The sequence below is a fragment of the Candida margitis genome (assembly GCF_024628925.1).
Source record: "Candida margitis strain CBS 14175 chromosome Unknown scaffold20, whole genome shotgun sequence".
In the NCBI taxonomy this organism is placed as follows: Eukaryota; Fungi; Ascomycota; class Pichiomycetes; order Serinales; family Debaryomycetaceae; genus Lodderomyces; species Lodderomyces margitis.
This window is the reverse complement of record NW_026261754.1, coordinates 135,479-160,635: the sequence shown is the minus strand read 5'-3', so window position 1 is coordinate 160,635 and position 25,157 is coordinate 135,479. Positions and strand designations below refer to the sequence as shown.

The 25,157-nt window shown below is 37.4% G+C and overlaps 8 protein-coding genes across 8 annotated transcripts; 4 read left to right on the top strand and 4 right to left on the bottom strand. All coding sequences in view use genetic code 12, as the record gives it.

The window, feature by feature from the left end:
• Positions 1-344: 344 nt before the first annotated feature.
• CANMA_001023 (uncharacterized protein) lies at positions 345-2,801 on the bottom strand (the record flags this gene model as incomplete). The annotated part of the gene is made up of 1 exon (XM_051812950.1): positions 345-2,801. The coding sequence occupies one exon, from the start codon at positions 2,799-2,801 to the stop codon at positions 345-347; it is 2,457 nt and encodes an 818-aa protein (XP_051673409.1).
• Positions 2,802-8,632: 5,831 nt separating this feature from the next.
• On the top strand, positions 8,633-10,090 carry CANMA_001022 (catalase; the record flags this gene model as incomplete). The annotated part of the gene is made up of 1 exon (XM_051812949.1): positions 8,633-10,090. One exon carries the CDS (start codon positions 8,633-8,635, stop codon positions 10,088-10,090), a length of 1,458 nt encoding a protein of 485 aa, XP_051673408.1.
• A 908-nt stretch (positions 10,091-10,998) lies between these two features.
• CANMA_001021 (phosphatase PAP2 family protein) lies at positions 10,999-11,781 on the bottom strand (the record flags this gene model as incomplete). The annotated part of the gene is made up of 1 exon (XM_051812948.1): positions 10,999-11,781. The coding sequence occupies one exon, from the start codon at positions 11,779-11,781 to the stop codon at positions 10,999-11,001; it is 783 nt and encodes a 260-aa protein (XP_051673407.1).
• Positions 11,782-13,008: 1,227 nt separating this feature from the next.
• On the top strand, positions 13,009-13,626 carry CANMA_001020 (uncharacterized protein; the record flags this gene model as incomplete). Its single annotated transcript, XM_051812947.1, has 1 exon — positions 13,009-13,626. The coding sequence occupies one exon, from the start codon at positions 13,009-13,011 to the stop codon at positions 13,624-13,626; it is 618 nt and encodes a 205-aa protein (XP_051673406.1).
• Positions 13,627-16,141: 2,515 nt separating this feature from the next.
• On the top strand, positions 16,142-17,545 carry CANMA_001019 (uncharacterized protein; the record flags this gene model as incomplete). Its single annotated transcript, XM_051812945.1, has 1 exon — positions 16,142-17,545. The coding sequence occupies one exon, from the start codon at positions 16,142-16,144 to the stop codon at positions 17,543-17,545; it is 1,404 nt and encodes a 467-aa protein (XP_051673405.1).
• A 629-nt stretch (positions 17,546-18,174) lies between these two features.
• Positions 18,175-19,359, top strand: CANMA_001018 (uncharacterized protein; the record flags this gene model as incomplete). Its single annotated transcript, XM_051812944.1, has 1 exon — positions 18,175-19,359. The coding sequence occupies one exon, from the start codon at positions 18,175-18,177 to the stop codon at positions 19,357-19,359; it is 1,185 nt and encodes a 394-aa protein (XP_051673404.1).
• Positions 19,360-19,430: 71 nt separating this feature from the next.
• Positions 19,431-21,275, bottom strand: CANMA_001017 (mRNA splicing protein; the record flags this gene model as incomplete). The annotated part of the gene is made up of 1 exon (XM_051812943.1): positions 19,431-21,275. One exon carries the CDS (start codon positions 21,273-21,275, stop codon positions 19,431-19,433), a length of 1,845 nt encoding a protein of 614 aa, XP_051673403.1.
• Positions 21,276-21,704: 429 nt separating this feature from the next.
• On the bottom strand, positions 21,705-23,990 carry PSP1 (Psp1p; the record flags this gene model as incomplete). The annotated part of the gene is made up of 1 exon (XM_051812942.1): positions 21,705-23,990. One exon carries the CDS (start codon positions 23,988-23,990, stop codon positions 21,705-21,707), a length of 2,286 nt encoding a protein of 761 aa, XP_051673402.1.
• Positions 23,991-25,157: the final 1,167 nt, after the last annotated feature.

Genomic DNA, 25,157 nt, shown 5'->3' with positions numbered 1-25,157 from the left:
CTCTCGTCTAATTTTTTTTCTCTTTATTCATGTTGCTTTTTCAGTGGCTGAATATTGCATTAAAAAATGTCGAAAGGACCCTTCAATTTTTTAATGCCATTCTTTTATTTTTGTGCAATTTTTGAGATTGGCATTCGTAGGTTCGTAAAGTCTAGCTTGGAAAAAAGAAAGGAACAACCTCAGTCGTAACTCTTTCACCTACAAGTCCTCAATAGGGGATTTAAGAAAATTAATAATTATTCTGTTTCTACTCAAGTATGTACTTTTCGTCGGCGTACCACTTTTGCCAACGCTGATTGTGTCTAAAATAATCCTTTGGGCTGCTTATGTATACTATCACTCAATCAAGCTTCAGTTCCATCTTTATTCATTTCATCTCCGTCTACCTCAACTGGTTTATCTTCACTAGTTCCCTCCTGCTTCTCCTTCCAAGCCACTTCAACTTCTCTAACCTTTCCCCTTAATCTCTTTAACTCATTATTGAAATCATATCCACCTTCAACAGTTCTCAGTTTATAAACAAAATGATCTAATCTCAAATTGGCTCTTGTGGCGTCATCACTCAACAAATCAGTTCCGTATTTAACAAATAAATCCTTGGTTGATACTTTATCCAACAAAGATTGGATCTCCAAGTTATGCAATGAAGTAACATCATGCGAGGCAATAAAGTCTTGCATTACTGGTTCATTCTGATACATGTATTCAATATATTCTTCATTGGTCAAGTTAAATGTCCTGAGTTGGACATCACCTTCCTTGACGGTTTTCATCTTGTCATCACCACCACCGTCATTTTTAACATATTTTTCAACAAATTCCGTTATTGATTTATCATAGACCCATAGGCGTAGTTTAGGCAAGTAGACACGGTTTTTATAGACGGTACTGGCAATTCCCTTTTCTTTGTATTCAACAAGTAGCATCGATTCAAATCCTGGGGGGATGTATCCATAATCACCTTGGATTGAACTTAATCGAAGTGGACTAAGTTCATTAAATCCTGAGAAATGCTTGTTTCGACAATTGTAAATTTGTAAAAATGCATTGCGGTCAATTTGACTAATTGATTTATCGCCCTTGTTACGATCGTACTCTGTATCTGCCAAGTAACTGTTGTATCTGTCGGGTGCTGGTTCATCACTAAGTGCCAATGCAGTTATGTCAACATATAATCCGGTATCCAAGTCAACAAAACGAGCATCAATATTGTTTAATCCTTTCCCTTTAGCTCTATGGGAAATGAATGTAGATGAATCAACATAGTATCGACCAAATCTCATTTCGCTGTTTAAATCGTTTCCGAAATCAACAATAATAGATTGGTTAAACAACTGGGATAATTTATGTAAATCTTGTATGGGCATTTGAACGTCAATATCAGCATCCCATGGGAATTGTAACCCATTCCAATACCAAGAAAGTAATGAGCCATGGGCGATCCAAGTATTTATATTGTACTGGTTTGTTAACCTAAGAAAAGCCTTGAGTAATCCATTTATTGAAACCTCCTGCATTGGCGTATCATTAATTATCCCATTAATAAATCTCCAATCATAATGACCTCCTTGTACGAAATCTTTTTCGGATTTCATAATGTTGGCTTCATAGAAATACTTTGGTGCATCTTGGGTATTCAAAGAGGTTCGAAGTGAATTAAGATATTGTTGATCGGTTTGGTTAAGCGGCGATTTTTGTGATTCTAAAGTCATTACTTTATGTGCCGTTTTATCAACAAAGTGTTCTGGTGTAAGATGTTTTTCAAATGGCAAGTCTTCGATACGGGTAGGTAATTTGTTGGCAAGTGAAGTGATTTGCTCCTTTATGTTGACATCTCCCTCTTGCAACAACTCTGAGTCTCGCAACTTCTTTCGATCATATTGATTGACCTCGAATTGAATTGATTTATCTCCGGGCAACAAGACAGTCATTGTCAATGGCGACGGCATAAAGTCGTGAAGGTATGAACGAGCAATGATTGGGCGTAACTCTCGTTTATTTCTTCCTGCTCTGTCATAGATGTGGAAACCGGTAGTTAATGCAGGCGAAGATTCCCTTTCATGCTTTATTCTCTGAAACGAAGCAATAACATGAGGAGGGTAATTTTGTTGAGCCTCTGGATCTAACAAGATTCTATTAATCTCGTCATCTTCAACACAGTAGTCTTTAGTTTCATATATCTTTTGGTCTTTATTGGTTGCTTCGTCTATTGTGGCATCAAAATATTTGCAAGACTGTTTTTCTGGGTTGAACAAGTAGTCTTCCATGACAGACATATCAGTGTAGTCTGCCCAGTGAAAGAATGGGATGGTCAAGTTTTGATGTTGCAATTGTTGCTGGTCTTGATCATTGATATTAGCATTGATATACTTTAGCAATAACCCAAAAGTAAACCGAGGGTCATAAATTTGAAATTGTGGTATTTGATCTCTTGATGGAATATTTATGACATGGAACGAGTTGTCGTTGTTGAAAGTTGTTTCCTTCAACACTTGTTCAGTGACATCAAGTTGTTTTTGAGTTTTGTCGTCGAATGTTCCTTGGCTTGATTGTTGTTTGAGGAGTTTTTCTTGACTTTGAACAAGGTCCACCACCTCGATATCAAATTCGGAAATATCCTTATAACTGTCTTGTCCCACTAGTAGTTTCCGAAGTTTGGATATACTAACATTTGATATGTATTCTTGAAGGGGTGTCAGCTGGAAATATGTTACAACTAGAATATGTATAAGCACTATGCCAAACACAAGCAAGATCCCTCTCGACTTTCTTAATGTCAACTTATGTAGTACCTGAATCATGGTGTCCATTAAAGATTATCAAAGGTTGATTACTCCTTTGATTTGTAGTTGAAAAGCTGTGTAAGTTTAGATAATCAGGAATGTTAATCACTCTCTGAATTCAGATTGGGCACACAGTGACAAACTTTAACAGTTTAGCTTATATAGTGGTTCTCAATGCAAGATTTGAATCTTTCGTCTTTCCTGCTAATACTCTAGACAAATGAAAAAGAATTTGTAAAACTTCTTACTAGTTTCTTAAAAAAATAAGAGAGTGGCTTACTACGTATATATATATATATATATCTTGTCGTAATGTTTCCTCCTTCTGGTAAAACCTTTATTCGTGATTGGCGTCTAAAAAACTAAAAAAAAAAAGTAAAATAAATTAAACAAAGGAGAACTAAAATAATAAGGGCTTAATGTGGATATTTAGATCACGGATCTTGCAATAGTAAAGAAACTATTATTTGTTGACTTTTTTTTTATTTATGTAATTCTGTGCTTTGTTCAAAGAGTTTTAATTGAAACAGAGATTGCTTGGTAAGATTAATTCTTATTGTTGATTTGTGATAGTTTAGTAATAAAATCTCTGTACGTTTTAAATTATCTCTTTTCTTTTGCAGACACACAAAAATTGCAAAACAATAGGGGTTATATAAAGGAAGTGCCTAGAAATAGAGTCTATGCAATGCGCAGTGCATATGAGAGAGAGAAGGCGATAACAAGAAAATATTAATCACGTATGAAGATTATTATGAAAGAGGAATATCAGCCCCTCAACGCAACACACTTAGAAAAGAAGTGTATCAAGAGCAACTTACGAAGGCAATGGTCAAACCAGCACAACATATATACATATTGACTTAGTTATGTAAACTACCATACAAAAATTCCACAAAAAAAATAGAAGCCAGTATAAGTTACACAAACCAACAATGCATAAATCCTAATTTTCTTTTAAAGTCGTGTGACGATTGAATTTGATAACACGACACAAAAAAAGAAAAAGAAAAAGAAAAAGAAATAAATAAATAAATAAATAACAACATAAAATAAATTAATTTTAGAAATTGGAAAACAAACAAACAAAACCCATCAACTCAAGAAACAAAGTTTAGTTGTAAAACCTAGAGTTCGTTGGAAATTGGATGTTATTTAGCTTTTCTAAAGTCACTACTGTATCCTACAAGAGAAGTATAATGTAGCCCTGGCATAACTCACTTATTAGTGTTTAAAGCTTTTTTTCTCCTTATCTGAGGAGAAAAAATGAAAACAAGTAAAACAAAGAAATTTAAGCCACAGGATGAGTTGTACAAACTAGCCATTGGCTATTCAATGAGCAAGAGCCTTGTCCCAGTTTCCCATTCTTTGGCCCTACTTTCACGTTATCGTCACATACACTTCTATAAAACACCTGCAAACGCCTTCAAACTCATAGTCGACCCATTCTGCTTTTATAATGCAAGTCTGTTAAGTATACATTTACATTGGTATGTATTTACGATTGAGACATAAGCACGCGATTTGTAAATCACTACGGACGAAGAAAAGTGTTACATAAGTTTTAACCCCGTGTGTTCCTTAAACGACAGTTCTAGAAGAAGTCAAATCCAGCCTTGCGTTTGACTATTCTGACTACAATAAAGTTACAAGACTTGGTTTACAAAAGCTAGAATCATCCATAAACGTCACACGACAACAAAGTTTGAACGGAATGTATTTTCTCCGGTCCGTTGTCGAACACTGTTTATATAACAATTACACAAACACTTTATAAGATTTGGTGAATTTCTTTTTTCTCTTTTTTCTCTTTTTTATTTTTTTTTTTCGTGCCTGACCCTTTAGGATCCTTTTTCAGTTTCTCTTATTGTAACAAAACAGTCGTATCTTTTGTTTACTAGATCTTTTTTAGTTCAGATACAAGGCTAAAAAACAGCATACTATAAAGCCAGTCAGAGGAAGAGCCCCCACTCTTGCATCTAATTTCATATTTGCGAGTCACAAATTTTTCTCTTTGCCTTAGTGTTTTTTTGAAAACCAGCAAAAAAATACAATATATGCACATTTTTCATACAAAGACCCAAACAATAGTGCTTGAATAGTCTCATTCAAGTTAGGGTCCACCGTGTTTTTTCCACCTGAAGAAAGAAAAAAACAAACGGAATATGAAGAGACGGAAAAAAAATATGGAGAACAAAGTACCTTTATAGAATCGATTTGCCCTTTCAAAAGTTATTGGTCTTGTATATGATGTAATTAACTCCGTGAAGTATTACAATAGACGTTGTGCCGAGAATAAAAAGAGGTGCCAGATTTTTTGTAAACAATCAAATAAAGGTTGTTATTTATTTCCTGATTGTTCTTTTACCCCCTCTGCATATGCTGAGCTTCCCTTCTAGAAACATGCTAATGAACAAAATGTAAAATAAAAACATTTCTTGGCAAAATGAGGAGCTTAGACAGAGTTATACAACTTATCCTCGATGTGGACAAACTAAATGCAAGACAAAAGAATAGAGGAGACAATATAAATCCTCAGATCTTTGCTGATTTAGCTAACTATTCGCGTGAACCACAAAGTGGGGGGATTTAACCTATGCGTATTTAAAACGGAGATACAAAGGCAGATCTAACTAAAACCATCGCAGTTCTTCAACTATTTCACATATAAACTATCAATGTCTGCCAAGTCTTGTGTGTGTGTTTCTTTTGCAACCTCTCTTGAAGAATATACCATCAAAACAAACAGAGGCTGGTGGTGCTTTAGTTGATATTAACCGTAAAATATAAATAAAAGTCTATAAATAAAAACAACAAAGACAAAATAAGATTGAATTTCGAGCATCGGAGCTTATGATTTCAAATTCTAAGTTGTATTCCTATTTGATATTGGGGATCCCTTCAAAAGAAGTTCAACAGGTTAAAGTTAAAAGCCGAGAAGGTTATACATATGAAAGGACTGTTTTTTAAAAACACAGTACCTCATTGCAAGCCGGTGCTGGTGCTTAAAGATAGAAGAGAAAAGACTGATGAGGAGCATACTTTTGGTTCTTCGTTTAACATCCTCTTACCAAAGGGGGGGGGGTCATTCTGTCGCTCGTTCAAAATAATGCCGTTACTTTCGCTCTACAGCTGTCAACCTACAGAATGCCCAACATCATATACGCAAAATAATTACATTGGAACGAGCTATTACTAACACTGTTGGAGTTTAATTTAGGATGGAATCATTTGTGGTAGGTATAAACTTTTGGACAAGGTTGACTAGAATGACTCATATCATGCGTAAGTGCTCATAGACCTTCGTTCTATCCGAAAAGGGAATGAAGTTCCATATGTCGTCAACTAGTCGTTTAAAAACAACAGCCAAAAGAGGATCTTGCCTCACCTATTGGTTGTTCTTTGTTCAAGGGAAAGCGGCGTAAGGATTCTCACCATAGCAGTCGAGGTTAAACAAAAATACCGCTGTTCTAGAACGGAGGTGAATTTCCGATGCACGTCATGCAGTTCATCATTTTTGCGTCAATTATCATTATTGGTGTCTTGAGAAGTGATCAAAGAAATAAATTCTCTCCATCTCTTACCCTCAACTGAGGAACCGCAAATGCTGCTACAGAATAAGTTTGCAATGCATTCACCTCACTTCTTTAGGAGTTGGTTCAAGAATACTTTAGAAGTTATAAGAAAAGACTTTGGTGTATTTTTGAAGCAAAATTCTTTAAAGCAGGCTAGATCTGTAAATGTTCATGTAATTTCCAAATGACAAATTCGTCTAATTGTTCTAGCCCAAACCAAATGATTTTTGGCTAATGCTGTCAACGAGAGGGATGTAATTGAACTGTTTCTTTTTTTGGTGACATGTTACGGTTTTGGAGTTCGGCTCTTTTTGAAAACTAATCTTAAACGCTATGCATCAAATTATAATTCAGCGATTTCCAAAAGCCCATTCATAATTTTCAAAGTGTCTAGGCACTGTTTACGAATGACAAACGATGCTGCAAACGGTGTTCGGAACGACCGTCACCTTTATTTGCTTAAAAACTCAACCACAAAAAGCTGCCTATTTTTAATTTTAGTTCTTAGTAATATATGCCATCTGTCAAAAAAAGTCTTTTGTTCACTGACACAAAAGTTAAATTCTTCGAACCCAGTTCATCGCCTGACTATATAGTCCGAATCTTCATAACGAAGAAAGCGTCACGCCAAAATCTTTGTAATTACAACCGAATATTCTGTAGTACATTGGATGTTGAAAAAAAATAAAAACTTCGTTTTCGACTTGACAAAGTCTGAGCGGATGTTCGTAAATTACAATTTCGGACCAAGTTTTAAATAAAGCAACAGAGTACATGAGCTCGAACAATAGAATGCCGCCACGTACTGTCATCACTTTTGTACTAGCTGGCTCATACACGCTCCAATATAGCTTACCAATGGCAGTATTATCTCGAGTCTCACTGGTGAAGTTCGCTTACTACTAACCATGCTGTTTTGACTGACAAAACAGCCACCAAACGGCTCCGAGAGTTCACCGAAAACTTCCTTAGTCCACAGTAGATTCTGATATTCTCCAGAAGAGAGCTAACGTAGTGTTAGATTAGTGTAGAGTCCAATCCAACGCTATGATCAACCAAAGTTACACTGTTAACAAATTTGCACCTGGTAGAGTTGAATCATAATAAGTAGCCAGCAGTTATCGGTAATTGTAAAAGTCAAATTACACAAAACAGTCAATGCACACCAAAAAGTTTTGTTTTACTCAAAACGGAGAAAAAACAAAAACAAAACGAACACATACACATTTTCAAATCGATTATCCTTGCAGATGAAATCCACCACCCGAACGGAAATAGGGGCAGAGAAGTTGCCAGAGTCGCTCAGAAACATTGTCATCCACCGTGGTTTGCTCAAAGAAGTTATATCTCTCAAATATGAGCTACTAAATTGAGTTTTCAGCGCGTTCGCAAAGGCCATTTCCTCGAAGTTTGCCTTTGCTTACCTTTTTGACGGAAAGAAGACTATACCCGAGGTTAAAATTTTTTGTGTCTTCTGAAATTTTCTATAATAAAATGTGCGACGTTTTTTAGAATTCTGGGGAAAAGTTAATTTTTTTATTGTGTAAAGAACAATAAAATACACGTCCTTAGCCAATGAGAATTAAGTAAATGGTAATACATTACCAGCAAAGTAAGAGAGCCACAGCCTAAAATTATCGTAAATAGTTATAGTAGTTCTACACGTGTGGTGGTTCTAAGATTGACTGTGGATCTATTTAGAGATTGACTTTATAGAACTGATCCATCGTGGAAACTTCTACTACTATATGACCCTTACATGTAGAACAACAATTGCTCATACAGGAAAAGGTCATCAGCTTGCCACCTCGATCTGTGTAGATGCATGCTTTTGCTAACTGTACTAAAGAGTGCAAATGTAACATAATAGTTGTGGCATGATTAAATAGATGCGTGTTTTTGGTTACTAATTAATTCCATGGTCTGGATCTTCTCCCTTGATTGATAATCAGAAAAAATATAAGGCCTCCTACATTAAACGGCCAAAACTGACTTTTTTGTGCCGCACACTACCCTATTTCATAGTGTCTCCACTAATAAAATACATAGTAAAAATAATCATGACAATAGGCAACCATGCATTTTCTTAATAAAGGAATTCCCCTCTCCCGCTCCCCTTGTGGTCTATATTTATTATTTTTCCTTCTTTTTCTCCATCTATATAAATATCCCTCGAAATCCCTCACCCAGTCGAATTCAAAATAATTCTGCTTATTTCATTTTCCTTTTACCCTCATCATTAGATAATCAGAAAAACTATTAAGCGTTATCACAATGGCTCCAGTATTCACTAACTCACAAGGTAACCCAATTCCAGAACCATTCGCCACTCAAAGAATTGGTAAACACGGTCCTTTGTTGTTGCAAGATGTCAACTTGATTGACAACTTGGCCCACTTTGACAGAGAGAGAATCCCCGAAAGAGTTGTCCACGCTAAAGGTTCCGGTGCTTACGGTGTATTCGAAGTTACCGACGATATCACGGATTTGTGTGCTGCTAAATTTTTGGACACTGTTGGTAAAAAGACCAAGATTTTCACTAGATTCTCCACGGTTGGTGGTGAAGCTGGTTCAGCTGACTCCGCTAGAGACCCAAGAGGTTTTGCCACCAAGTTTTACACTGAAGAAGGTATCTTAGATTTGGTTTACAACAATACCCCAATCTTTTTCATTAGAGACCCATCCAAGTTCCCACACTTTATCCACACCCAAAAGAGAAACCCAGAAACTCACTTGAAAGATGCCAACATGTTCTGGGACTACTTGACTTCAAACCCTGAATCAGTCCACCAAGTTTGTTTCTTGTTCAGTGACAGAGGTACTCCAGCTTCGTACAGAAACATGCACGGTTTCTCTGGTCACACATACAAATGGGCCAACGCCAAGGGTGAATGGCACTATGTCCAAGTCCACTTTTTGACTGATCAAGGTATCAAGACTTTGACCAACGAAGAAGCTGGTGCATTGGCTGGATCTAACCCAGATTTTGCTCAAGAAGATTTGTTCAAGAATATTGCTGCTGGTAACTACCCATCATGGACCTGTTATGTCCAAACCATGACTGAAGAACAAGCCAAGAAGGCTCCATTCTCCGTCTTTGACTTGACCAAGGTCTGGCCACACAAGGACTTCCCATTGAGAAGATTTGGTAAATTCACTTTGAACGAAAACCCAAAGAACTACTTTGCTGAAGTTGAACAAGCTGCTTTCTCACCAGCCAACACTGTTCCATCAATGCAACCATCAGCTGATCCAGTATTGCAATCAAGATTGTTCTCATACACTGATACTCAAAGACACAGATTGGGTACCAACTATGTCCAAATCCCAGTCAACTCACCATTGCACGGTACTGTTTATGCTCCAAATGTTAGAGATGGTGCTATGACCGTTAACGGTAACCTTGGTGCCACTCCAAATTACTTGGCTTCAAACGTTCCAGTTGAATTCAAACAAGCATCATTGCAAGAAGATCAAGAAGTCTGGGAAGGTGCTGCTACTCCATTCCACTGGAAAGCTACTCCATACGAATGGGAACAACCATCTCAATTCTGGAAAGTTTTGGCCAGATACCCAGGTCAACAAGAACACTTGGCTCACAACATTGCTGTCCATGCTGCTAACGCCAAACCAGAAATCCAAGATAGAGTATTCAAATACTTTGGTGGTGTAAGCCCTGAATTGGAAGCTTTGATCAAGAAGGAAGTTTTCGAATTGAGCCCAAGAAAATAAACCTGGTGTGTTAGTTTACAACGTTGAGTATGTAAATTAGGTATATAATTATTTATGTTTAAGAAAATGAATTAATATTGATTAGACAAAGTGTAGAGTCGAAGTTCTTTATCCCGTATCCTGTATATTTTATTGATCTGTTGACACTATTTTCCCCTATCAAACTGTAGATAATGTAATTCCGAAAACCCAGTATTTCTCTCTAAAGCTTAGTTGTGTTGCACGATGGACATGCACAACCTGATCCACATTTGCACAAGCTTCCACAACATTTTCCTTTATTTGGCGAAGAAGCTAAGCTAGCACCAGCGGCTGAGGCATCAGTAGATGCTTTGATTGTTGACGCACTGCTTGGTCCGCAACAAGAATTTGATTGATTACCACCACACATAATAGAATTTTGAATAAGAGTATTGGAATTTGTAAATGAAATCAGACTAAGGAAAAGAACTATTTTTTAAATGAATTAAAATTTTGGATAAATGATGTTCCATTATATATATATATCAAGGAATACTTTATTATCTGGGGTGAACTGATTTTTTTTTTTTTTTGTAATGTTTTGGCGCATATAATTACTTGAATTGGAAGGAACAAGTTCCGCTTTCCCCAGTGTTGCATCTATAAAGTACGCGCTAAGTAAAAGAAAAATCAAGTTTGTGTATCAGGGTGGGGGAGGATTGTAAGGAAGGCACAAAGAATATAGCTTATGAGCTGGTTCGAAATGCAAAGGAAAGAAAGGTTTTGGTTAACGAATCATCAATAGCAAGATGTATGTTAGTAATCCACGTTACCGTTTATATATCTTTCAAGTCCCATTTATAAATAGTATTATACACACTCTACCCGACGAAGATTCAATCATCAAAGGGCCACCCTTCTATAAAACTCTACCACCAACGTAGACTCTATATCGTATCTACTCCATCCAGCTGCAGTGATGTTAATTTACCAAAATATTTCCAGTGCGAAAACCAAGCAAACACGATACCCAACAAACTGCCAAACGCAATATCAAAGAAATGATGACGATAGTCTTGAGTTCTGCTAAGTGCAATATATGCAGCAAATACAATAGGCAATCCGCTCACTAGCAATAACCCCATTCTATGTTTCTCTCTCGTCAAAACTTGCAATTGGCCAATATACCATAATGACAAGTACAACAATCCACCAAATGCCATCGACGAATGTCCCAGTGGTGTTGACTTGAGTCCATCAGACAAGTACATATCCCCCAAAGGCGAAGTACAAACACCAATATCGACCAACATATCTAATGGCGTTTGTGGCTTTGGACCACATCGGGCAATGAAATCGGGGCGTGGATTACCAATCCAGCATTTAAGAATATCAGTCAATACTGAAACCGATGACACACTAAACAATAACCCAAGAAGCGAAAGTTGAATAAGATGTAATTTATCGACATTGGTAGGGGCAATAAACAATGACGTTATAATGATGATGACACTCGGGATAAGTGTCGAATACACATATAGTTGATCGTCAGTGACACGTTGTTGTGTAGCAAATGGATGTAATATTCTAGGGTCGTTGATGTAAAATTGACGATGAAAGGGCTCCCAATGCTCAACAACTTGGAAAAAGATGTATATTAGTAATATGACAGTTATCCAATCGGGAATATACGATTTAAACCTGGCTGATGTAAAGTATAGTTGCAGCATAATGGATAAAAAGTTGTCGGATTGGCCAGCGCTGTGGGTGGAATTTTATATGTGAATGGTGCTCAATTGTGTCTATATATGTCTAATGCAAAGGAGCGGCTGATTTGTTATCGATGGTCTTGTGGTTGAAGGTTTTTGCCCTGAACACGTTTTTAAAAAAATGCGACATTTTATTTTTAGCAAATCTAGAAACTATAATAGTTAAGGAGAGAGGGCCCTGTCACCAGCAGTTAAAGCATAAACTGTTCCTGAAAGAGTGAAGCAATCCGCCTTCAGTGATATTTGATCCTTCCTATCAGCTTTTGGGTTCTGCTTGTCTTTTTGAGGCAAAAGCACAACCTCCTCCCCATTTCTGAGCTGGGTTTTAGCAGGCAGTGTCCTCGCTTTTCTACATAAAATCCAGTCCTAGTGTTAATATTATCCATGAAGAGTTCCGCCACTGGTAACTGACGTGGGCATTGCTACAATGTGAATCCGTTCATCAAATAGCAATATCTCATATGTAACTTTTAAGGCCGATTCTTTGCATCGAGAGCAGCCAAACCATCCGTTGAAGAAAAGTATTTACAAGATCCGACCTGCAGCCCAGCAATAAACCTAATAGTAAAGGAAACAGAGATTGTAAGCACTGGCTAACCCATTGTTGATAAACAGTTGCAAAATCGGATCGAAGGCAAAGAAAATTATTTTAAGTGTGGCTTTGAGACATTCTGTGCTATAAATAGCAAAGTGTTGGTGAAACGAGAAGGCTGGGTTTCGTCACGCGTGAATCTGTTTCCAGTGTCATTTTACTTGCACTGCGGCTCATTCAGTGTGGGCTGGTCACGTAATCTTTTTTTCGACCCATTGTTGTTTACCCATCGTAATTTTACCAAAACAATAAACATCGTTTAAATTTTGTTAGTTTTGTCACTGTGTGGAAAATCGGCATTAAAAAGGAAAGTTTTCTGTAAAAAAAACCACTCCACGCTTTTGTTATTTTATTTCCAAAAATAGCAATCCGAATTACCCACGAGCATGTAGCCGGAAAAAGTCATGTTCCATTTCGTTTTTGCGCCATAGTTAATAACTACGGGCGATTTATATAAAAGGGATTGGGTTGGACCCGTTTTTCTTGTTTGAAGGTTTTTCTTGTTTGAAGGTTTTTCTTGTTTGAAGGCTTTTCGAGTGAAGTGCATTTTATTTTAAACCGTATACCCATTTCTTACAACAATTAGTACACAAATCATGGCAGACATTCTTTCAGCAGTTGGTGGTATTGTATCCGCCGGTCTCGGGGTAGCAAACACAATCACTTCAAAAGCCGAAGGTCTTTTCGTTACAGTCACATCTGGTGCTGACGGTGCTTGGCACACTGCAACTAGTGGTGTTGTTGTTGAATTCAACTCGCTTACTTCAGAAGGCGGTCAAGGGTATCAAATAGTCACTTCAAATGCCGAAGGTATTGCTAGCACGATTACGCAAGGTGCTGTTTCTCAATTTTCATTGGTTACTAGTGGTGGAGCAGCACGTGTGGATTCATTGACTGGTGGTGGTAGCAGTTCAGAAACTAGTACCGCTTCAACTGGCGGCAGCGAGGAATCTGGCTCATCTTCAACCTCGGAATCGCCTTCAAGCTCTGGCTCATCATCAGAATCAGGTTCATCCAAATCCTCTTCAGGAGCTGGTGCTTCAAAAACATCTAAATCATCAGAAGAGTCAAGTGCTTCGAGTTCTACTGGCTCTTCGTCTTCGTCATCTTCAAGCGCTGCTTCACCAAGCAACATTGATTCAATGAAGCATTGGAAAAAGACTTTAGTCGTGGGAGCCTTGGTTGGTGTTTCGTTTGTTGCTACTGTTTTGTAAGATAAAAGTAATTTTGATGTATTAGAGATTTAATAAACATTTGTTCTTTGGAAGAGATGTAGGTAGTGCTGAGCACCTTCCCAAGATGAATACCAATTGGACAACAGCTTCAGGCTTTAGTATAGGGTCGCTTGAGGCAACAAAGACGAAGAATTGCTGATGTAAGTTCAGATGTTGGGGGTGTCAGCTACATCGATTCGGAAAAAGCTTCAAGAATCACTGATGGATTACTCCCTCTCTGATGAGCCTAATACAATGCAGCAGCAACTTTTGCTCTCACTTTAACTACAGCTAACTTGTAGCGCAAAGCTCTCAAAGCAATCAAAGCAAGGATACCATTGTTGACTGTAGTGATAAACTTTTGGTAACGGAACTCCGCTCCGAGGGTGCAGCCTTTCAAATTACACAAATTGGTTAAAACTCGCATGCGAAAAAATGAAGTGTTTTATAATAATAATTTCCTTCTCTTTTACTTCACTTTTATTTTTATGCACAGTTTCTAAAAGTTGGAGCTTTTTTGTCGTTGTCATAATTATTATATTTCTACTTTTATAGTTACAAGAAAAATGCTGTTGAGGCTTATTAAAACGGGAAGTCAAAAGAAAGTGAGGCCAATAGTTCCTGAGAGCCGTTTTAAAGTCGTTTTGCTAAGGACATAAAGACATTTGGCTATGTTCCAAATATTAATTTAATAACACAGGCGTCGAGGAGAAAAGGGGAGGGGGTGTTAATTTTGGACGTGCCGATACCAAAGCCTGTGTATAGAAGACTTTATTGACATCAGTACACGTACATTTGTTTTTTTGCTTTGTGTAAACATATTCTATTTTTTTCTGCTCTTTCGAAACAGAGCTTTTTACTGCTTTTGTTTGATTAACACCCTATGCTTTGAGATACTTCCTATTCGTTACAGCATGCCTGAGACAGAAGGTAGGGTTTGATGAGAAGACGCCTTGCAACGAAAAGCTTGTTTAGGACGTTACTTGTTTGTGTTTAGGTGGCAAATGCATAGGTTTCTCTGCCTCGAACAAAAACATTCTCTCGGATGGCAATGAACGTTGAAAGTGCACCGTCTATTCACAAAGATGTAAAGGAGCAGAATCAACCATGAGTTGATTTTAAAGTATCTTGGAAAGTTCCAAACTGTTGACACACTACCGTTCAATTGTTACACCGAAAATCCTTTGGACTCGAGGCTGTACGTGTTACCATGCAATTTTGGTTGTAGATGTATTTGGTAGATAAAAATAGGGTGGAAAAAAAAAGAATAGCTTCAATGTCTTTGGTCTAAGATGCAAAAGGGAGTAACTGAATTGAAGTTACCACAGTTCAAATAAATGTGCACAAGTAAACATCGTTGCTGACTCAAGAAGACACGCGTGTCCAAGCTGATTGGACTTTGAAATACACACGATAGAGCTACTACAAAAGTATTTTACGAGTCAGGCGTTTGGGTCTGGGTTTGAGCAACATCTCAAAAGCTTGAGACATTGTTATTAATAATATATTATCGACACAAGGTAGGGGAAATATATGGAAATATATGTCTAAGGCAACGTTAAAAATATTAGATAGTATTCTATCACATCATTAAGGCTAAATCCGACTTACTGTGATGAAAGTAGTGGAGTAGTGGGCTTATTGGATATAATAATGAAAATGGGGGTGGGGGTGTAAAATGTGTGTGTGTGTGTGTGTGTGTGTGTGTGTGTGTGTGTGTGTGTGTTTTTTTATTCTTTTGTGCATCATCAAAGTACAACAAACATCTAAATTTTTTTTGATCAAAATGGGCTTTCCCAATAAATAGCAATCGAATTCCCTTGTAAGTCCTCTCTCTTTCATTTTATTTAACTATCGTAACTGTGTTTCTCTTACCGAGGGCGAGGGCAGCTTGTTGTCAGAATATATAACGATTACTTTTTTTGCAGTCACCCCGTTTCTTGTCTTTTCAAGAAGGACGGATAAAGAGTCGTTTATTTACACCCTCCCGATATCTGAGAACGGTAAGGACAGGCTCCAGACTCCAAGGGATTGATCATTGATTATTTTCAACCATTGCAAGTTAAAAACCAGTTCCATTCGCTATAAAGATACAGCAGTCTTTCAATCAGGCATTGCTTACAAAGGGCTCTCTACACTTACAGTTAAGTACGACCAAAGGACGGTTTACTACTCGACACCAGGAGAAGTACATATTCAAAGACGCGTCATCATCTTGGTCATCGTTTTTAATCGTCTAACATCACAGAGTCAAGTGACATACAAAATTTACACGGAGCTTAATCGTGTGTTAAATAGTCCAAAGCTTGTGAGCAGAGATATAATAAACACCACAAATACTACAATATCGACCTGTTTAGTCCACTTTAAAACCACCACATCCCCAAAAGGTGAAATCGGAGGGCATATATAGCATCGACTTACAATATAGAAAATCCATCATTTGTTGAGACTGCATATAGAAGCTTACAAGAGCAAAGAAGAAGAAGAAAAAATAGATCGAGAATCATTCACAATGTCATCAATCAGTTCCATCACTTCTTCAGACCCGATGTCGCTGCCAGCTAGGATACAGGTGGATATATGTACAATACAAGATGAAGAGCGGCCGCAACAAGTTGGTGGAGCTACTTTTAACATGTGGTACCTCAACTGGTCTGGTGGAGGTGGTGTAGACTCATCAGCCACTGATTCATTCACGCGATCTAAACACAGAGTGAACATAATTCGAGATCAAGGGTATACCAGAGCAGGAGATACATCCCCTGTATGTCTATTTTTCAGTAGAGGGTGTTGCTACATGGGATCCAACTGTACATACCTCCACAATCTACCAAGCAAGACAAAATTTCACAACCTGGCCAAAGATTGTTTTGGAAGAGACAAAACTGCTGAGTATAATGATGATATGGATGGTGTGGGGTCTTTTAATCATACAAACAAGACTTTATACATTGGAGGAATACAAATGAGGCCAAATATCGAAGAGTTGGTGACTAAAAATTTTGAAGAATTTGGGGATATTGAAAAAGTCAAGGTTATATACAACAAGAATTGTGCGTTTATTACCATGAAGACAGAAGCTGATGCTCAGTTTGCTAAAGAATCAATGAATCGACAGTGCTTGATTAACCCAGAGACCAATAGCAGCAAGAGTAAAGAAGTGCTACATGTACGATGGGCTCATCAAGATCGAAATCCAGAAGCGCAAAAACAAAATAAGCGCAAAATGGAGGAGTTGGCAATGGATACAGTTAAGGAATTGTTGAATAATGAAACCACTAAACGAATCAAGATGGGTGAAGATCGGACTGTTGACAAGTCACCACTTGATGTGGCTGAGACTGGAGAACTTGACAACGGTAATGAAGAGGACGATGATGATGATGGTGAAGAAGAAGATGAGCTGGACGATGAGGGCGGAGAAGACGATGTTGTACCGGGTATAAAGCCAAATGGAAATGGTATACTATCGCGAGGGAAAATGCCTATAAAGAATAAGGGGCCAGCACAAAATGGCACCAGTCATCAACATCAACATCAACATCAACATCAACATCATGAACATAATGGTTATCATAATGGTTATCATAATGGTTATCATAATGGTCATCACAATGGAGATCATCATTCGCATCATTTACAGCCTCACAATTACAGCTATGATCCAGTTAGAAATGGAAACAGCCACAATCATAATGGAAGTAGTCGACATCATAGTGTTGGTGGTGAGACTAGTAATAGTGGGGGTGCCACTAGTGATGAAATAAGACAAGATTTCTTCGAAAGACATGGATTAGTTAACCAATCAACACTCAAAGACTTGGCCGAAATAAAGAAAAAAATGAAACTTGCCCGGCATGAACCCAATTTAGTCAGTGTGTTGGGTAATTATTCAAGTGATGAAGATGATGACTAGTCGAGAGGCTTTATGGAATGACTGATATATCTGTATTTAAATATATATGGAGATGTAGTCTGGCGGATCTAGAACTTTTGGAATCAAATCTATGTAGGGGAGGAAAAATAAAGAAACGTACATGATGTGACTTTGAAACAATATTATGCAATTTGCGTTAAAGAGATCCCTTCTTTGCTCTGTAGAATCAGATGGTGGGGGACAGTTTAACTACCGTATTGACTAGTCTGTTACAAATTGCTGCCGCTGCCGTTCCCTCATGTGATGTTTGTTATTTAGTACATTGTATGTGATATATTACTAGTAACATGCATTATTTTCTTTGTGTTTAATCTTGCATGATCTTACACACCACTTTTTGTCCCATAACCTTTAATAAACCTTTATATTCTTTTTAACTCCTTGTTATATACTTATATGCATTTGTATTTAAATACAACCCCGCGCGGTACTCTTTATCCCGATCACACACACGCATATCCCTTGGCGTAAAGATGATGATGCTGTCACGCCTTAATGCATAATTAGAAAACACAAACTATTATTATTTAAAGTTGATGAAATATTCCATCCCCAAACTAATTGGTATTGAAAAATACACTCATTGACTCATACTCCATAGAAGAATAATGACGACTAATAGTACAGTTACATACGCATCAATTGATGATAAACTTGAACCCAAACACATACCACAACAATCACAGCCACAATCACAACCACCAGCACTTTTCCGCCCCCTTGATATCGGAAATTTGCATTTGCTTAATAGATTAGCAGTCTCGTCTATGTGCAGTTATGCAGCTGGACCAGGAAATCAAATTGCTAATTTACATTTATCTCGCTACAAGTCATTCTCAGCACAACACCCTGGTTTGATTATGATTGAAGGAATGTGTGTTGATCCCAAGGGAAAATTGGATGATAAGGAATTGGGCATTTGGAATGACGATCAAGCAGGGAAATTGAGGCTGGTTGCTGATGAGATCCATAACGATGGTTGTATTTGTTGTGTGCAGTTGACTCATGGTGGAAGGAAAGCTATTGGTGAAGTTTCCCTGGTTGGAAATGCTGCAGCTGGTGAAACCGGTTACGATGGTGATGCGGAAATCCTTGCCCCTTCGGCAATTTCATACGATAATCGACTGAAAGTCCCCAAAGAAATGACATCCACCGACATTCATCAAGCAATCACCAGTTTCAGCTCTGCTGCCAAACGCGCTGTTCAAATCAGTCAAGTTGACGCTGTTGAAATCTCGTGTTGTAACGGAAACTTGTTGCACCAATTTATGAGCAAGTCGACTAATTTACGTCATGATGAATATGGATGTCAATCAATTAAATCTAGGTGCAAAATCTTGATGGACATAATTGACCAAGTTCGCAAACAAGTTGGCGAAAATGTACCTATATTTGTTAAATTATCGGCTAGTGACAATTTGTTTAGGGGCGAATCGTTGGATGAGTTTTTATCTATTGCTGATTTGATCATAGCCACGGGTCAAGTGTCACTACTTCACATAACTTCGGGCAAAATCACTCCCAATTCAAGGCCACGGTATTCATTAAATTCGAATCCAAATATACCAGGCCATATTCCATTAGCATCGCTTTTGAAGAAACATTTAGCTGAAAGTGGTCAACAAGAAAAATGTTTTGTAGGATGTAGTGGTGCTTTAGACATGGATGTGGCAAAGTTGAATCACTATATTGATGATAATATGATTGATGTTGCATTTATTGGTCAAGGGTTCTTGGAAATGCCAAATTTAGTCAACCAATTTGCAGCTAAATTGAATCATAAGCTTAAGTAAAGAGAGGTGGAGGAAAACACATGTAGGTCTAATTTAACTAAATTTTATTAATATGTTGTGAAATCCTTTAATTATTCCCTTATTGTTGTTGAATTATATCGATATAACCAATCAGGTACTTTCTTACCACCTCTAGTTAAAAACTTTTTCAAGTCCAGGAAAACACTCACATCGTCATCATTAATAAATGTGATACTTGTACCGAAATTACCAGCACGACCAGTCCGACCTATTCGATGAACATATTCGTCAAATTTGTGACTCATTTGATAGTTGACCACAAGACCCACTTGAGGTATGTCGATACCTCTAGCGGCGACATCAGTGGCTACAAGTATCGATGGATTATGCAGTTTGAATTGTTCAAGAGCTAGTTCTCGTTGGCCTTGTGATTTGGATCCATGTATGGTTACGTTGGACAATTGTTTTGCATCTAGCTCTTCTGATAACGTTTCAACAACATATTTGAAGTTAGCAAATATGATAATCAACGAGTCGGGGTTGGTTCGTTTGTGCAGTTGAATCAATTTAACCAACTTGTTCAATTTGATCAGTTCAACAGTCGGTGGGCCAGATGCAGTTTTCGATGTTTGTAAATACTCAAATTTTTGATCAATATTTGCCAAGGCTTCTCCACCCGAACCACCTGTACTAGTTCCAATTGTAACATAAATGGGATTATTTAAATACGATTTAGTGAGCTTTTCAATCGTGGGTGATATGGTTGCCGTAAACATCAAATTCATGCGTTGGTTCAAATGGAAAATTTTGCCATCGATTGTTTGTTGTAAATTGTCTTGTGTAGGTAAATGAGCAATCAATTTATGCAAATCGCGTTCAAATCCTAGATCAATCATACGATCAGCTTCGTCCATGACTAGGTAGTAACATTTTTGGAAATTGATGATGTTGCGATCAAGTGAATCTAGTAATCGACCAGGAGTACCAACGATTATATCAACCCCTCTGCCACCACCTCTTGTGCCATTTTCTTTATCCCCTCCATTTTCAATTTCATCAATTGTATCACGATACTGATGTCCACCAATAATCGACACAACACTATATCCCAATCGTGTGCATAATTTCTCTGCTTGGGCAGTAATTTGTAATGCCAATTCACGAGTGGGAGCCAAGATTAACGCCAATGGTTCATTCTTGGCTTTTTCAAATTGCATGAAATTCGCATCAATTTGGTCAAGGTACTGGAATATAGGAAGTAGATAAGCAAGAGTCTTTCCACTCCCGGTTTCAGCTACACCAACTACATCTCGATATTTTAAACTGGTGGGGATACTGGCTCTTTGAATCGGAGTGGGTGTAGTATAGCCTAGGTCCTGTATGCTTTGTTGGATTGGTTTACTTAAGTCACATTCTTGCCAGTAGCGAATCGCATGAGGAAGATCGCGCTTGTTACCACCATTACCTCCCCCACCACGATAGTTGATGGAGAATTCTTCATTGAATATCCTCCAATCACGTTCAGTCATTTGTGGTAATTGTTTTGTTGTCCAATGCCCACTCAATTCATCTTTTAATAGTGGATCGTTAGCATCGACTTCATCTGTGGTTGTACCGTTCTCCTCGTCATCATCAAGCGAGGGAAGCATCCGTCGTGATGTTTGCATCATTGTTGTAGTATCTTCAGATTCATCCCAATCAAATTGGAATTTACGTCGTGCTGACTTCTTTATTGGTGTTGGATCGTTATGTTGTATTGGAGGCACCAACTCGCCCCTCCGTGGTTTCAGTGTATGCCTCCACGATGATGATGTTGATGACGCCTTTTCCTTGGCTTGTCGCTTCTCTAATTCTCTCAGTTCAGCAGCCTTGGCCCGTTTAGATTTAGGAATAAATGTAGGCTTTGCAAAATCATCTTTCAATAGCTTGTCAATTGGAATGGGTCGTTTAGACATAAGTGGTCGAATAAGCTTCACTTGTAGATTAATTTTGGGCCACAATTTCTCGCAATGTCGTTTTGTCTATTTGCATTTCGCCTTTCGCAAATTGTGCAAATTGCAAAACCACCAAGATTAATCTACAATGTCAAGCTTCCCATTTGTAATGTCTATAAATGTACATTTAACCGTATATAATTTTATAACATATATATATATATATATCTGTAACTCTTTACTCTTTCAAAATATATCCTTTTTCTTTAAAAACAAAACAACAACTTTATCTCTCTCATTTTAAGTAAAATTGAACCTGTCAATTTCAATATAAAAACACAATTTTGACTTTGATCATCATCATCAATTCATCAATATTAAAACGTCCAAACTGTCTCACTTTCCTTTAACTCCAACTTTTTTTCTTGTATCATCTTCCTTTTTTCCCTTCTATTTCCCTGCATTACTATTATTATTATTATTATTATTAAATCCATAAAATTGGCCCTTTATATCATCAGTTAAATGTTTAATCAAATTCAACAAGTTAATCAGATGAAAATAATTTGGTGGTGGTAATGTGTCAAATTCAGTAATGGCAAAATTCAAAATCTGTTCATTACTCAATTCGTATTCTTTTGGTAAAAGATCTTGGCGTTTATCAACAGAAGAGGTGGTATGTTGTCTACCATTAGTAGTTGATTTAGAACCACCACAACTAGTTGAATCTAACTCTTTCTTCTTCTCATCTTCATCATCCATAGTGATGAATAACTCTGGCTGGTTAAATGGCAACACAGCGCATAACCAAATTCTTGTTTTGTAAATTTTAAACAACTCCTTTATAAGTCCTCTAAAATCAATACGCTTGAACCCAGCAAAGTAATAAAAAATAAGTTTTTTGAAGTCACATTGATACTCAACATTGATTAAAGTTAAATCTGATTCTAAACCCAATTCCTTAATCTTGTTAAAACAAGTGATAAATGCTTTCTTCTCTTCAAGAAATTTGCCACTAATCTTGTGGACTTCTTTTGGAGTAGCAAATCGCAACACTTGTTTCGTAGGCAAGGTGATTATAAATTCGTTATCTTCATTCAGGTGCGAATTGATAATTGTTGAAGCATTCATTGATGTTGAGTGAGTGCCTCCATGAGCTTTACCTCCGTAACCTTCATGAATTGTTAGACTTTTCAAATGTTCCAATTTTTTGAGAAAATTGAATAAAACAGCGAAATTTAAATTAACCAATGGCTCAATAATCATAACTAAATCTTTGCCTCGATCTCCATCAACTATGACCAAATCATCTTTTTGGAGAAAAATATTGGAATTGTTGGGATATGATAATAAATCAAATTTCCCATTCTTGTTAATGACCAAGCACAAGATCTTGTGATTGAATGTTAAATTATTCAAATTTTTAATAAAGGTAATCAATTTGGTGATTATAGGACTACCCAACAATCCATTCATTTTGGTTAAAATCTCACTCGTGATTTTGTCATCTTGAAAATACCTTTTTGTTTTGGAATACAACTCTTTTAACTCTGGTGAAGCAACTATATATTGATCTTTCAAGAGTAACCCATTTTCCAACTTGATTGGTTGGCCTGGAGTACCAGCAAATTGAGGATGCTGTGGTAAAAAGGCTTGGTTCGACTGTGGTTGTCCCGTGCGGAATTGTGGTTGTTGCTGAGGCGAATAAAACGAATGTTTTTGCTGCTGATGCTGCTGTTGCTGCTGATGCTGATGCCCTGCTTGATGAACATTTCGTGGTTGCAAATGAGAAGGATTAGATCCTCGAGGTAGTTGGCCTATCTGAACTGAGGAAGGACCTCCGTTATTTTCTGCAAAAGGAGCAAATGTATTAGTGCTGGTCACGTCTATTGAAGCACTACGTCCACCTCCAGCTCCAACGCCACCTGGTTGTGCAAAATTGAAGCTTTGCTGTGGTGATTGCGCTTGTTGCTGCCGTGGTTGGTACTGCAGAGCAGGTGTTGCATTAAAAGGTGAACTCCACGGAAAGTCAACCAATTGACTTGGTCTTCTTGACTGAAACTCACTAAACTTAGACCCAGAATTCAAATTAATCTCTCCAAATGCCTCTGTAAGATCAAATCCATTATGAACCTGACTATTTTTGGCTTGGAAACTGTTCATCATAGCAAATGAAGATAAGCCTCGACTGTTGTTGCTATTGTTGCTATTTCCATGACTGTTATTGAAAAAGTTTGACGATTGTGAACCCGCTTGCGATGTTTGTGGTGTGACTGTCGTCGTGGCCAGTGGTTGGAAAAAACTACTTCTAGTAAAAGACTCTGCTGCATAACTTGGTCTTCTTGACGATATATTAGTTACTCCGCCTTGTAGCTCTGCTGGCAAATTAAAAGTGTCTCTAAAACTTGAATTTGCTGCTGCTGCTGCTGCTGCACCATTGTTGTTGTAATAATACGTTGAAAAATCAACTTCTGGATAGTCATTTAAATTAGATAGTTTGCTGTACAATATATCATTGAAATTAGACTGATGTAAAGGGTCATCATTGTTGGAAGGAACTGGTGGTGGAAGATTATGGCCATTGTCGTTGTGGTTGCTGTTGCTTCCGTTGTTGTTATTATTACCAGTACCGTTGTCAAATATCAGATTATGTCTACTACTACCATGTGAGCTTCCATTGCATTTCCTTCTATTGATTGAATCACCGTCATTTAAGAAATCCGGCAAATTCATCATCCTTTATGAGCCTGATAACTTTTGCTGAACTTTCCTGTTGTGTTGATATATATGTTGCGTAAAAGGGGTTTCACTCCGTGATTGAGATTCTTTTTTATTTTTTTTTTTCTCTGTCTGTCTGTCTGGCTGGCTGTGATTATTTCTGTTAATAGTTAGTGTGTGTATGTGTGGTTCTATGAGATTTAACCTTTGTTTTACTTGTGAATATGTTGAATAACAGTGGAAATACTGTTCAATAATAGTACATTTGTATAGATGTATGTCTGAAATAAAGGAGAGCAATTAAGTAGTGGTATATTATTAGAATATGTGAGTGGCATGTGAGTGGCGTGTGTGTAGGATATTGAGTGGGTGACTCGTTTTGCATGACTTTTTTGTTTCTTTGTTTTATTATTGTGATATTCCTTTGTCATAAACTCTAAATAAATACGACACCATCAACAACAAGGGGCCAAGGTCAGAGGAGATAATGATAGTAAAATAATAACAATTGGTTAATCTGTCACGCATATACGTTGATCGTCATCTCTTTGATGCAATATGGCAAAACTATAAAGAAGTTCTAAGATTCATTTGTGGAGAAGACAACGAACCCAACAGAAAAAATTAAATAAAGGTAAAGTTGCATACACCAGTCATCACATTCAGCCGTATATACCATCACCCCTTAGAGTAAGGTATATAAGTCTAATAACAAATTCTTTAGGTTGAGAGAAGTTGACCTTTGTGCAGCAGATCTATCAATGATTTTGAAGATCATCTTTGGATGTTTCAAATCTAATTTAAGCCTTTTATAATATTTCTCTTTTTGTTCATCTCCGCTACATTCTGTTCTTCCCCGCCACGCAGTCTCCACCCTTCTTTCCTTTGGGTCGCCTCGCTTCGAGTCGCCACCTCCCAGACTTTTTTTTTTCTTCTCGCGTGAACAATTGCAAATTTGGAAAACTTTAAGTAGATTACAGGGGTAAACCCCTTCAACAAGGTATAAATACTAAGTAACTTAGCCGAGGGTTGAGTTGCATAGAGGTATTGGAAGGAGACGCATGAGGAAAAGTTATAGATTGTTTTATCTTTCTCCTATACCGTTCAATGGTTCGTATAATTGTTACTGAGTCCATTGGCATCTGATGCTATAAATCACTCAACTTTCCTCTTTATTCAGCTGCC